Source organism: Bombus bifarius, unplaced genomic scaffold, assembly GCF_011952205.1.
Source record: "Bombus bifarius isolate JDL3187 unplaced genomic scaffold, Bbif_JDL3187 scf7180000008163, whole genome shotgun sequence".
Classification (NCBI taxonomy): Eukaryota; Metazoa; Arthropoda; class Insecta; order Hymenoptera; family Apidae; genus Bombus; species Bombus bifarius.
In genome coordinates, this window is record NW_022884485.1 from 2003916 (window position 1) to 2018452 (window position 14537).

Sequence of the window (14537 nt, forward strand, 5' to 3'; positions counted from 1 at the left end):
AAAAGAATTCATCAGGGATCAGAAAGCGAAGCTGTGATTGGCTCTTGGAAGCGCATGCTCTTCCGTAGCGTCCGCCTTCTTCGACCCCTCTATTTCAGGGCTTTATGTCAGCAAACTAATGGTTCCTTCTCTATCCCATATATGTATGTACACTCTACTCTACGGCTATAGATAAACGCTTCTGCCATACAGAGAACGACGTGAAAAAGTACCGCAAAACACTTCTTCACGCGTTTACCAAACTTCTTACAGTGGTTCTCACCGGCAGGTTTACATATTTTATCAATACCTTAAACAGCGCGAAAAAGAATTTTCATATCACGCGTCCTGCATAAACGTGCAAAATTTCTATGAAATCTGTATATTTTGTAAAAACTCACGTTTCTTATCACTCCTAAATACAGCAAACACCGTTATATCCAGTTGTTTCATGAAAGCAACGTTCAAAGTGCCAATTACTACGAACTAAGTTGTAAACAAATTTGAGGCTCCCATCTTTTCATTTCATCGAACCATATCCAGCTATTTCTGTTTGGATACAGGCTGAAAATGTGGAGCATTTCTGGCAAAAGCGGTACCATTAGTTTCCGACCAAGACCGGTCCGATCTCGATGTTCCTCCTTGCACATCGTAAATCTATCGAATTTCATGCTACAACCTCCGAAGGACCATTGGCAATTGCGTTTTCATTCTGCATTTGCATCGTCAATTCGTTCCGCCCTAGTCGCTTCGATCGCATAAAGAGTATGTGAATCCTTTAAAAAGATTCCTCGTTAATACGATATAGGAAGAACGAAGAAAGTGGTTTCCCCTGAAACAACGATCGTACTCATTTTTTCACCTCCTATATATGATCGACGAGGTATCGATACGTTCATCGTAAGAATACAATTGTACCGCAATGACAGAATACGAAATTTCGATACAAGTACAGTTGGTAACTAACAGTTACGATTTCTTAAGGAATACCGTGCTTTTTATATGCCATTTGTGAGCATACTTGAACAATTTAAGCGTGCAAGTGACGAGAACAAATATTGAGTACCGGTTACATGAAACGAAATGCCGTGCATCGTCTTTTCGTTAGGTGTGAAAGGAGGAAGTAACGATATGGTCGACGAACACGGAATTTCACGGACATGTATCTACGGTTCTTCCAAGAAACCATTATGGACCCTTAAAACGTCTTTCAAAATATTTGGCAAAAAGATTGTCGTCTATTTTTGCGAGGGCCATACAACGATTCGCGTCTGGACGACAGAACTGGTTGTTCGCGCGTTTCTTGTACCATATAAATAACAAAATATACGAAATACGCGTATTTTTTACCGCTGCCGCGATACGACACGTATAAGAAGTATTCGGACGACGAAACTTCCCAATGAAACTGTTATGTCCGTTACGTTTGTACAAAGTTCGATGGAAATAGCCGAATGGACGATCGTCCTACCGATACGAACTTTACTTTTGCGTTCGATGCATGCTGCGCCACATAATTGAAACGATCAATCAAACACCTGAGAAAAGGAGGGTGTACTAACGCGCCCACAAATTGCCATGGAACGTTTTCACACACGGAAACGGAGGGTTTATCCATGCCACACCCCGCTCGCTGCACAGGGATGAGACGCATGTATCTCGCGAAAACTTTTCAACGTTCGTTGTTAACACTCGGTATATCGGAGATGCGTTTTCCAAGTTTTTCATACGTTCTCGAGAATTTCAAAATTAATTTGCTAAATTTTACCTTTTACCTTTTACCTTTTTATATAGGCTGAATGAGAATAGAATACGAAAACGATTCAACGCGGGAAAGAAGAACTTCTGAAAGAAAAGAATTTTTAGCGAACAGGAAAAAGATCGTACGATCTACGTGCGAAAAGTTTCCAAATTCACCAAGAGTAACACGAAACGTAAGTAGTATCTTGGACAAGGTATCCTGTCAAGTACTTTTGCGTCGGGTTCGATTTTAAGTTAATCATTATACATCGAACAGAGCTGTTGGTTCTGTCCAAACTGCACATGAGAGATGGAGGATATTGTGAGAATTCTTTGAAAACTGGACGATTAATTTTCAGTGACCTCCATGTATAACTGGTTGCTATTGCTATGGACACAGATATAGCTACTCTCGCGAGATATTAGACAGGTGAGCGAGTTCCCAAGGGAACAAAGCCCCCATTACCTCATCTCGCCGACCCATCCAAGCCATCTCGACAAACCCTCCGCTCCTAAAACATTCATAAGAGCGGTATAAGTGGTTTTTAATAAAGTGGTATTTAATCATAGGTGTCGGATTACGCGTAAATCGGCTGGTAGTGTCACCGACCAATGTGAGATTGAACATGTGTCCAAATATATATGTATGTTCGGAAAATTCATTCTGTTTCCATAGGGGATATTTATCTTAATCGCTTAGCGACAAGCAGTTCCAAGTTACTAATTTATAAATCGAATGCTACACCTTTGCCTCGCTATATATGCAATCCTACCAAAATTAAAGATCTGGCACGATCTTATAAACTTTTTGTGGAAATCAAATTACACGCGAATATAATATGTAGACATTTGGAGCGTGTTTCGTTAAAAGGATATTAACTGTTATTCCAAACAGGAAAGTTTGTCAACGCCATTTAAACACGCGTACCTACGGTTCGAGTAATTATTTCCATCAGTCGAACAAGTTGTTGCCAGCAGCGAGTTTCCGTTCTGACAGTTCTCTTTGTGCTACGGTTGCTGGTAACGAAATTTTACTCGCTCACGCTCAAGAATATTTATTTTAGATGAAATCGTTCAAAGAAATTCCATCTATCGGGCTTTTTATTTGGCTCCTGGCAAAGATTTATACAACTTCTGCGCAACGATGTTTCGACGATGGCAATGAATTTTGTATCGACGAGAACGACATACTTTCGGTAGATCTGTTGCCTGGATCCTTTTTATTCGCGGATCAACAAGTGAGTGATAACAGAACGAAAGGTTCCGAAGATGCAATGGTAGATGGATCCATCGACAATGCTCTGAGCGAAATGGAATATCATAGGTGAGTTTGAGAATAATAACTTATCACTTAGCTCGTCGGAATATTAAGGCCGTAATTTCTATTTTCTAATCCGCTGTATCTATTAGAAAAAGGATGAACGAATACTTATGCCATGGCTACGTGGCTGAGGAAATAGCGAAGATAATGAGAGCACCTAGGGCTAAAAGGCGTCTCGATGTGTCAGAAAGAAATGATCTGTATAATTTAATGGACAATGACAATATTACTATTCACGATAAATTATTAGCGGACGAAGGAAGTTCAAAGTACAAAAACTGGTTACAGCGGTAATTATCGAAATTGTACTTGTAGTTACATCGCACGATACCTATACGTATTATGTCGGTAAATATAAAACGGCGAATAAAATTAATTCTTTACCGACTACTTATACTTACGTGGTTTCGTTTCGTTCAAAAATTTACTTCCCGTAGAATTATAAATGATTAAAAAACCTACATGTTTTACGACAGAAGGACAACCTTGGACGATGTATATCGGCATTATGTTCCGCAAAAGAAGATAAAGAAGAAGCATGGAGCTCACGACGAAAATTTCGAAGAATTCGATGGAGAAGTCACGGGTTATGCGATGCAAGCTCCTCTACCTTCTGGTAAAGTTGGCTTCTTCGATGAACAGAACGAGGAAAATGGTAAAGATCGTTTTATACGATTCTACCTTTAAAGAATAACTACCTTCAAAGAATACCTTTAAAACGAGATATTCTTTTATTTTTTAATAGATCATATGCTTTCATCCTCGTCGGGACACAACGTATTTTATGGTCCCGCTTACGGTCCCGCTTACGGTCCCGCTTACGGTCCCGCTTACGGTCACGGTGCTGATCATTTCTTGCATCACACTGAAACTTTTCCCGCTATACACGAGGAACACTATTACACCGCTCCGATTTATCACGATCACGAAGAGGAGTACCACAAGCCTTACTACAAAGGAAAAGGAAATGAACTTTCGATAAGAGACTTCTTTGAAATTGCCCTTACAGCTCTGGCGTTTTTAGCTTTTGGATTATTCATTATACAATTATTAATGAACGCTACGGTAGAACGTCCGAATCGTTTGATTTCTCCGCAAGCTACTTCTTATTACCGCTCGTTAATTTTCTTTTATCTTCGATATGTTCCTCGGGTAGACCAACATGAATACAACCATAGCCACGATGACGAATACGGCGAAACGTCTGAGAAGGAATGCCGTCGATGGGTTACCTTTATCGTACGCTAGCCACGAACAATTGAACGAATTATCTCACAACGTTCTGAGAAGCATCGAGGCTGCTCTTGTCGCCGATACGGATTTTGGAAATTGCATTCGCAAAATTCTTTGCGAGAATAATCGACACTCCACGCAAACCGAAGACGCGCGTAAAATATGGATGCCTGTATGGAGGTAAAGCGAACGACGAAACTTGATCAACTTTTCGATTTTTAATCGTTATTATACCTATATATGCCCGAGGCGTGTGCAACAAGTAACGGCACACGGGGTTTTACATTTGAAAAATTAAAAGAACGTAAAAGTAAAAGGATGTCCATTATCTGCAACTTATCTGTCGTATCTATCTATTTATTTTGCAATTTATCTATCTATCACGACGTATGTTCGATAAGCATGGAATCAACCTTTTCAGTCTAGGAATGAGCTGGGTATCCGGCAGGGTGCTGAAAAGATCTTCATGGTCGGCAATGTTGGATTCTATAAAAGCCTCTGTTCTTGGCCTAGGTGGAGCCGACTGTACACTCTTGTATCCTGACTGCGACCTCAAAAAGGAAAGGATCAAAAGACGCAGAAGACGCAGAAAGTAATTTTCTTCTTGTTTATTATTTTCTGTATCGTAATATCTTTTATCGTCACGTCGTACGAATGATAAAATATTCGGTTCGATTATATATCGTTAAGATATGTATATCTTTAAAAATACCTTATATATATATATATATATATCCTTAAAAAAAAGATTCACTGTCAGTACTAAAGTTCCTTACACACGTTGGGTCTAAAATCGCAGTTTTTAACGGTAACCGGCAACGCTAACGACGTCGCCGACAATTTTAGACAGCGATCACATTTTTGGCGTTACTGTTCTCTTCGGTTCTACTCGGCGACAGATTTCGTGGAACAGGTAAAAGCGAAGCGTACGTCGATCCTGATGGACAAACGTGAAAAACGTTTCTCTCTCGTTTCCCTTTCACTGGGCGTATATTCGATAGAATGGCCATCCCTTTTTTATCGTTTAAAGTGCGAAACTCTGCAATCTTAGCGAATACACGGCTGTATACAGACTTTTGCGGATACGATATTAAGGATCGCGGACTACACGATATTAACATCGAGTTACTTGTTTGGCAGAAATTCCAATTGGTTCTCTGCAAATCGTCCAGAGAATATTATGCGTATTTTGCGCTGTTTTTATCGAACCGCAATACAAGAAATAGTCTTGTGAGAAAGATCGTAAAATGTTTGTTAATTTTGAAGGAACTATACGAACCGAGGAATGCGCGGCACGAATAACAGCCAAATTATTTACGATCCCGCTCATAAATTCGTTTGGTTCATCCTGTAACTAAGTAGAATCGTGGTGTTATTACCTATGAATTTTTAGACATCATAAAATGATACAACTTATGTGTTTCGTTCAATGTAAATATCTGTAAATTCATCACCTTACAGAAATATACGAAAACAGTAACGCCATTAGGTCGTCGAAGTGCCAATTCTAATGTTTCGTATTCTTCCTTGAAACACACAACATGCAGTTCCATAGCCATACTTTGAATGAAATTTAATCGAATTCTAAATTTAGAAACTTTTACGATAAACCAAAGAAAATACGCGATACGTTTAGTGGGACGATTTAAAATAGATTTCAAACCTTGCACCATCGACGGTGTGTTCACTGCCTCTCATTTCATTCTCTCCCCAATGAAAGTGAACTTGCGCGAACGTATAGTTTCCTTCGTACGGTCCTCCAGAAAGATAAGGACGTCCCTGCGGCCATTTCGCGCTCAAAATTACTACCGACGAAATGAATTTCGGTAGTTAACGAGTTAACATGTAACGCATATACATATGTATCGATTATCATCCCTAACGGAATATTACCCGTTAATCCTGTGTTAGTAAGTTTCAATTTTCTCGGTGCTATATCGATACCAATCCACTTCAAAGGATCTAACTCGATAATTCTCATACGGCCAATGTCTAAATCGATCGGAGATTCTAACGCATGTTCGCTATCGAGTAAGTCTTGAAGCAACTTGGCATCTCGTTTGTAACCGTCGTTCGCTTCTGTTCAAATAATTAATACGCGCGATAAACAGGACGAATTGCAAAAAGGTACAATAATTTACCTTACCTGTTGTTAGGCTCATTTTTTATTTAAACGAAGTTAAAACCAAGTGATTCGATTTTGATTTTTCTATAATCGAAATAGAACTTTGTCGAAGGTTCAAGTAATTGAATATTTTTAATACCAGAACATAAGATTATCTATGATCTGTTCAGATTTTTCTCGAATATATATATGGATTATGCGCGAAAGATTGGTAAATCGGATGAGCCGAAAAAATGGGTGAAACAGTTTACGACAACGGTGACAGCACGCGATGGATTTATGAGTCCGCAGTCGATATTTCTGGAAGATCGGCGCTTGGCGAATTGGCGGAGATGGTTAGACAGGCGAACGATACAATATAAGCGCATTACGTCTACGACCGGTCGTCATCGAAATGATCAAATTCTGAATTCTTGCGAAAAGGTACGGCCACTGATCGAAATGAGAAACTTGATAGATTACGCGACAGTGCCGATACCAGTTATACCCGATAAATATCGAGGTGGTACGGAATTTTGGAGGACCCCGAAAACACTGCCTAAACGTGACCCGTGTTTGCCAGATATTACGTTTACACCGAGTAAAAAGGAGCTAAATGTAATTCCGGAATTGACGTACGTCGACTTGCCCGAATTAATAGAGAAAGAAAAAGATTTGGTCGGCTTGAAATCGAAGGAACCATCGTGGGGACGCAGTCGGTACTTGAAGAGAAGAGAGAAAGAGTTGTCGAAAGAAATAGCGATGCTCGTGCCGAAACAACCAGAAACGAAAGACTTGGCAATCAGGAATTCAATCGCAGCGATAAAGGAACCGTTCGCGAGAATTCCGCCGATAACAGTTTCCGATACAGAAGGGAAAGAACAGGACGCAGGATTCTGCTGCGATTGTTATTCCGAGCAGGCGATCGTCCTGAAGATCCAAGATCGTGAAATCGTTTGGCGGAACGTTTCATCGAAGCAGGACCGCGCGCAATCAGATCCAATCCAGTGGAATTTAACATTTTGTGGAAAAATTAACGAAAGGACGGAGAAAGAAATCGTGTTCGAGAACAAAGGAAATCGCGTAATCGTTTACCAATGGCGGGACGCAACGTTTCGATCTAACGCAATTCCTTTAGCCAAACGAACCAGTTCTTTCTTTTTTAACAAAACGAAAGGAGTGATCCTTCCAGGGCAAATTGTCAAATTAAAGATATGGTATCTCGGTGTCTCTTATGTTTCTACCGAATTCTGGAAACTTACGACCGATCCAATCTTGTGTTCCTCTCCGTTGGTATTTCGATTTTGGGGTTGCGCCGAAACCCCAAACGTTCTCCCAGTAAACTTTCGTCCTGCACAAATAGTCGATAAATACTTGAATCGTTGCATTCGAAATACCGTGATACGAGAGATAATTAACGATATTATGGAAAATGTGAGTTTCGCTAGACATCCGGAACCTGCGTACGGTAGCCTATTTTTAGAGTCAGAACTATTCGCTATTCAAAATTCACTGTGCTTTTACAATCCGACGCTTACGATAGAATTCCACAAGATTTACTACAATGCGACGAATCAAACGAAGCACCGTTGGAACATGCTGTTAAACGATATACGAGAAATCCTATTGAAGATCAAAGAACCGGAACGTAGGAATATAATATTATCGCAATTCACTGAACTTTATAAAGAATGTTTGCAACCCTCGTTGTACAGATGCGTGCGATATAACAAGTACGAAACGATATACAATTTGCTTTGCTCGTTTTTCAATTTGTTCGAGATGGAAAGCGAGTCGGCAAGAAACGCTTACCTCGTGAACGAATATAAAGAAACTCCTGTTATGGCTCCGCAAATGAGTTATACGATGTCGATGAACGCATCTCAGCCATCCGTTAAGAGCAATAATTGGCGAAATAGACGAGGAAGGAAGTCGAGTGTTCGTTCGCAAAACAGTCAGGTTCGGACAATTACGGAGCAAAGAAATCGCACAGTTCCCGCCAATGATTCTCTTTATAAAGAAATATTTTTTATTCGTATTTATGAACTTTTGGGAGAAACGATAACACGAATATTCGCATCTATCGAATCGTTTGATAATTTGAACGAACGTGATAAATAAAGTTATTTAATAGAAATAACAACGATTCACTGTTCCCTCGTATATTTTACCAGAATGTACCAGAAAAAGACAGACACAGAACGATCGTGACTTGAAATTAACTTAAGAGATTGCCAAAAAGATTTGCCTGCATCTCAGTAATTGTATTTCTCGCCAGTTTGTCTTTATGTCGTTTCCATCTCTATCTCTCAGTCTTCGAAACTCTTTTATCTGTGAATTAATTTTAATCAGCGTAGTCTATGTGATATCGTACATAAGTATATCAGTGACGTTAATGCAACTCACTTCGCTGGCTCGTACAGGTATAACTACGGGAAATACGATCCAAGTAACGCACTCTGGATATTCACCGATATTGTACGATCCTGCATAAGTATAGTATCTAGTGCAATACGTTGACCAGCGCATCCATGCTAAACAGTCTACGAGAAACATGACCAAAATATCGAGATATTTCCTTCGATTACAATCTTAACGAATAATCTTAATTGACATTCTTCTATGTTCTTAAATATCGCTTGGCAAATATTATGCCAAACTATATTCAACGCTTACTAGGTGGTATTTTCGTTTCCATGTCTGGATCTAGAATATACTTCAAGTGCTCCGTTATCCTTTCCAATTGCGGATTAATGCAATTACAACAATCTGGTTGGACCTTTTTTTGCAATTAGGCAAAATTTGTACTCCCAATGGAAAAATACAGAAACTAAAGTTAGATAGAAAAATAATTTCAACGTTGAAGTTTCGTACTAGAAATAGGTATGCCAAAATGCAGAATCCGTCCTTATGTCTGAAACATTCTTCCACGGTTACATATTTTCTGTTCCAGTGTACCGCGTGACTTTCCATCGAATACCTCGATAGCGTAAAAATCGTATATGTAATAAAAAGGAACGAGAAGTTTAGTTTCTTTTTTGTTTTACCAAGTATCGTTGATCGTGTGCTCGGCACCTTTGCAATTGTCTTCGCCCCAGTGAAAATGCACATCCATTAACTCGTATATGTCATCCGAAAGCGGTCCGCCACAAATTGTCGATGGGATTCTATTTCCAGTTAACCATATTTTTGCTAAATATTCAAAAAACGCGTTAGAATTTGGAACACTTGTATATCTCGTCTTATCCTAACATTATGCACCGCTGGATCGAATAACTTTTCCGAAATATTAAAAAGTATTCGGCATTACATTGGCTATGGATATCTAATGCGTATACAAACATAGACATAAACATAGCCAAAGAAATAGACATAGAAATATACATAGTAGACATAGATGCAGATACAGATACAGATACAGATATTGACATAGACATAAATTCTACTTTCGATACTGTAATATTTCACCAATTACCTGTAGTTCCGGTGTTTAACAGTCGTGCTTCTCCATCGTTTAACCAGTGACCATTCAGGACAAGCGGAGGATATTTGCGTTTTCGTACTAAACGATCGTCTAGATTAATCGGAGATTGACCCGTCGTTGGTAAGCCTGAAAGAAAAATTAGATTTATAAATAGGAATATTTGCACTATATGCATATACATATCTATACATATGGTATTTAGGCGTCGCCTTTTAATTTCTTCCCTATCACTTAGTCGCTTTTTAATACCAGTATGATCGATATTTGTTCCTTTGGCTTTAAAAGTTTACGCTTGGGAATCTTTTTTAATCACCTATTTTCAGATTCTAGGTGTTGTATAATTTTTTCCATTATCATCTTTTTTCTGCTAGGTCTTAACTGATAATTTCGGTGTAAAATTTACTACTCTTTCGTCACCCATAAAGTCACGGTGTCTTTCAAGCAACTTTACGACTTTGGCTTTCACAAAGGAACCTTCGACATTTAAATTGCCTTTGAACGACGATTCCTTAATTTTTTCCATTTTCACTGTACCAGCTTGTTTCTCTACTTTCGAAGAGATCTCGTTAAGAGACGGTTTGCATTGGCCGGTATGTTCGGGTATATCGGCGGTATTGGCGATGTATTTAAAATTTGAATCGTTTGATGATTCACCGTGGTTTACTCCGCTGTCATTTAGGTTAGCTGATCTGGAGTTATTCAGCAACGTTAATCACAATACCCACAGAACCAACTATATAAAGTACAATAGAACACAGAACAGCGAGATCGTAAAGGGCACAAGAATCGCTCAAACAAAGGAGGGACTGCGCGTAGCAAATATGCTTTTCTCAGCGTACGTGTATCGCGAAGTATCGGGTAATCGCTGCGCGGAATATACATATATTTATGTACGTGTATGTCATATAACCTAATGAAATATCAAAAGCTCGGTTTATCTTACCAATCAAACCTGTATATTCGGACATCGTTGTGAGGTAAACTGAAACTTTACGGAGTTAGCGGTGTTGTAGATTCAGACATATCTGTACGTTTACTTGTTCTTTAGGGATAGCATTATGAATAAGATATTGCGCGTGTTGTGTAAACGAGGGAACTGTGTTCTGTGTGACACATTGATAAACAAGTAAATTTTCAAATATCGTTTAAAAATGTTTAAAGCATTGTTCGCAATGTATTTCTAAAGGTAGGAAATATGATGAACATCTTTTGATCATATCTTTTGTATCGTAAATTTTATACAACGAAACGTTCGGATTAAACAGAGGATTACAATTACTTATTCCGTTAGTTATCATATTTTTATTTATTTTTACGAAGCAAACGCGTGAACCATTTTGTAAGCGATATTCACATGATAACAGATAAGTAAATGATAAAGTAATTATTTGTCCATGCATTATTCGTTTCTCATGTTACAGCAGTATCCGTAGCAAATAGAATTCTTCTTCTATGAAGATTTTGTTGTTGTCTACAATTTCCCGATATGTTTTTCCACTTGCCATCGTAAAGATTCCTAAATGCGTCTATCTAGCGTAAAAATAAAAGATAACACGATATCGTGTGTTACATGGAACAGCCTACGTTTTAAATAAATATACCTGGCGAGCGGATATTTTCGTAATAGTAGATGAAATAATCCAAATAACGCATTCGCTATATGGTGGAACGGTAAGAGAACCTGGATATGTGTAATAGCCATGAGCCCTGCACGCTTCTAACATCCAAAGCAGACAATCTATTCGAGAAAAATTTTACAAATTTTCCAAAGAACGAAAATTAGTAGGGAAAGGGAAGAAGCTAATCGTTATTTTACTAAAATTCCGTTACCAGGTGGAATTTTGCTACTGCTTCCCATTCTTTTGATACTTGTCAGGTTATCAGTGATTTTTGTCAGCGAAGGATTATCAGGAATTCCAGGGCAGCCAACCACCTATTTTCGATATTTTATTTTTTGAAATACGCATGTGTACAACGTAAGTAAATCGATTGGGTCGATTATAAGAAGCATCCGTACTTGCATGAGGTAGGAGAGCACCGCAATTCCATCTGGTTTGTCGAAGCACTTCTCTATCGATCCGTAACGAGTGTTCCAATGCATTATCTGTGCCTCCATGGAGTACCTGCAGTCGATAGAATGACTTGAAACGTGTGCGGAATAATACCGTCGCGATACGCAATGAGATAGTCTCTAACCAGATCCCGTTTATAGAATGTTCCGCGCCCAATGAATCTTCCGGACCCCAGCGAAATTCTACGTTCACGAATTGAAACACGTCTTTGTTCAAAGGACCACCTCGCATCGTAGGTAGCGTTCTATCGGAAAATTCTATACTCACTGAGAAAGAAGCGTTCTCATATCCTCGTGGTGCAACATTTAAACGTCTCTGATGTTAAGCGTAAGTAAAACGTAGAAAAATTACCTGTCTTACCCGTATTCGTCATTGTAGCTGTACCTTCGTTCGACCAGTAGTTTGTCATATATAGAGGTGGAAATTGTTTACTCCATGTAGCTGTCCTACATAGGTTGATCGGCGATTGTCGCCATTTAGGCAACCCCGATGACGACGTTGACAAGATCGTAGTCTTAGTAGCTTAAAAAATCGATAACAATTCGAATTATTGAACGATTATTGAACGATTTCAAAACGTACGGCATACGTAATATACACGTCCCGACACATACGTCTCGTATATACGTACCTATGTACTTTCTTTTCTCTTTTGACATATTTATCCTATACGGTTCCGCGTAAGTGTTTAACCGAGTATCGCAAAAATTTCCATCTACATGGCCAAAAATGGGAAAGAGTGACTGAAAAAAGTCAATTACGTGGTTAAAAGTTTACCACGTTACCACATGTTTCGATCCTTGCCATGAAGCTTGTTGCATATTATTAGATATCTAATTAATGTAATTGATTACATAACGAAATGCTATCTACCATATCTTTAAGCAAGATATTTATTTTATTTTTTATTTGTTTATCGCAATCCTCAAGGACTTTGCGTTTCAGCTTTTCAGTTTGGCTTCCGGCTTACATCATATTTACTCGTCATGTATTTTATCTAGCTTAATTATTAGCTTAAAAAAAAAAAAAGAAAAAATTTGTGCGATAAAATAGAACGAGGCAACGGGCTATAAATTATGTTGCATATTCTCGATACAACCAAGTTATATATCAAATTTTTATTTATCATACGTGAATTATACAGATGAGATATCACTAAAATACTACACGAGGAATCATTTAATAAATAGTTGTGATCGATCGAATACTTTTGACTTTTAATTGACATAATAAACTACACGACCGCTTAATTTTTGTACTTCTCGGCAATTTTCCTTGATACACATGCCCTGTTTGTCGCGTATCATACGAAACAATTCCGTCTGATTTTCTGAAATCCTCACTGGCTCCGGGAAAACGATCCAAGTAACGCATTCGTGAAACGGAAAGGTGGTGATCGAGCCCAAGTACGTGTAATAACCGGCTGTTTGACAAGCCTGTCTCATCCAGCACAAGCAATCTACAAACAAAACGGAAGAAACTGATAGCCAGTGATAATCCTTTGTACGATATATGCGAGCCATCGATTCGTCTTAAATATCCTTCGATGCATTCGAAACGCTATTTTAATTACTTGGAAAAAAAACGAAGGTGGCGTACTTGGTGATAACTTTATGTACGAATCAGGCTGTGTAACTTTATGCAAGTCGTCCGTGATCTTGGAAAACAACGGATGCTCGTCCCAAGTTGGAACTTGATAGGCCTGCAGAAAATAAGCGCAAATCGCGAGTCCGTCGTGTTTGTCCCAACAATTGTCGATCGTCTCGTATCTTTTATTAAAGTGTATCGCTTGCGCCTCCATCGTGAACCAAGTGCCGTTCAACGTGTGTTCCGCACCTTTGCAATTCGACGAACCCCATCGAAATACCACTTCCGATAGCTCGTACACGTCGTTTGCAAGCGGACCACCGCGAATCGTTGCTGCACTCCTATTACCTTCCAGTGTTATTTGAACTAGCAGATCGATCGAGGCGAAAAAAGAACATTACTCGATTATTTCCTTGTATTTAAGTTTCGAAATATGCACGTACGTCGCGTTACATTTATAGGAATCCTCGGGAATAAAAGGATTTTTTTTATAAAATTCAGTTATGATTCGCCGAATCGGTGTTTTCAAATCTCGGCACATGTTATACGTTTCGATGTTACGATGTCTCGTAAGCAGAGATTGGTACTCACCTGTGCTGCCGATATTTCGCATTTTAGCTTCGCCATCTTGACTCCAGTGACCGCTCATAATAAGTGCGGGGAACTTTATCCCGATTGCATTGTTTTCGTCGATATCGACTGGGGATTGACCCCATTTTCGACGACCATCACCTTCGACGATAATGACGACAGTACGGGTAAAAAATTTTGAAGGTTACGAATTTGCAAGGATATTCTTACCTGCACACTGCATTTTATTTCATACAACGATTGTTCTCGTCACTTTTAGATAACGAGTCGCGATTGCATATTATTCTATATTACGTATTATCTTATAGAACACATTTCGTACACATATTTTTACTACTGCAATTTAACTTTGCCAACTGTCAAAAAGAAATAACATAACATCGATCGCGGTATCGAGGTCGGAACAATTAAACCGCGGTTTTTCTA

At 38.9% G+C, this 14537-nt stretch overlaps 5 protein-coding genes across 5 annotated transcripts; 2 read left to right on the forward strand and 3 right to left on the reverse strand.

The window, feature by feature from the left end:
• Positions 1-2029: 2029 nt before the first annotated feature.
• On the forward strand, positions 2030-4869 carry LOC117208884. The gene is made up of 7 exons (XM_033450384.1): positions 2030-2041; positions 2784-3043; positions 3130-3330; positions 3517-3695; positions 3786-4105; positions 4197-4453; positions 4695-4869. Exons 1-7 carry the CDS (start codon positions 2030-2032, stop codon positions 4867-4869), a joined length of 1404 nt encoding a protein of 467 aa, XP_033306275.1.
• A 592-nt stretch (positions 4870-5461) lies between these two features.
• On the reverse strand, positions 5462-6435 carry LOC117208885 (carbonic anhydrase 2-like). The gene is made up of 4 exons (XM_033450385.1): positions 6420-6435; positions 6167-6352; positions 5937-6078; positions 5462-5833 (listed from the first exon to the last, which is right to left on the reverse strand). The coding sequence occupies exons 1-4, from the start codon at positions 6433-6435 to the stop codon at positions 5653-5655; spliced, it is 525 nt and encodes a 174-aa protein (XP_033306276.1). The 3' UTR covers positions 5462-5652.
• A 152-nt stretch (positions 6436-6587) lies between these two features.
• Positions 6588-8530, forward strand: LOC117208886 (MYCBP-associated protein-like). Its single transcript, XM_033450386.1, has one exon. The coding sequence runs from the start codon at positions 6588-6590 to the stop codon at positions 8496-8498; it is 1911 nt and encodes a 636-aa protein (XP_033306277.1). The 3' UTR covers positions 8499-8530.
• On the reverse strand, positions 8499-12220 carry LOC117208888 (carbonic anhydrase 2-like). The gene is made up of 9 exons (XM_033450388.1): positions 12058-12220; positions 11879-11984; positions 11692-11794; positions 9853-9987; positions 9425-9569; positions 9252-9357; positions 9054-9156; positions 8784-8920; positions 8499-8708 (listed from the first exon to the last, which is right to left on the reverse strand). Exons 1-9 carry the CDS (start codon positions 12162-12164, stop codon positions 8601-8603), a joined length of 1050 nt encoding a protein of 349 aa, XP_033306279.1. The 5' UTR covers positions 12165-12220; the 3' UTR covers positions 8499-8600.
• A 791-nt stretch (positions 12221-13011) lies between these two features.
• On the reverse strand, positions 13012-14515 carry LOC117208845 (carbonic anhydrase 7-like). Its single transcript, XM_033450258.1, has 3 exons — positions 14112-14515; positions 13533-13886; positions 13012-13392 (listed from the first exon to the last, which is right to left on the reverse strand). Exons 1-3 carry the CDS (start codon positions 14167-14169, stop codon positions 13151-13153), a joined length of 654 nt encoding a protein of 217 aa, XP_033306149.1. The 5' UTR covers positions 14170-14515; the 3' UTR covers positions 13012-13150.
• Positions 14516-14537: the final 22 nt, after the last annotated feature.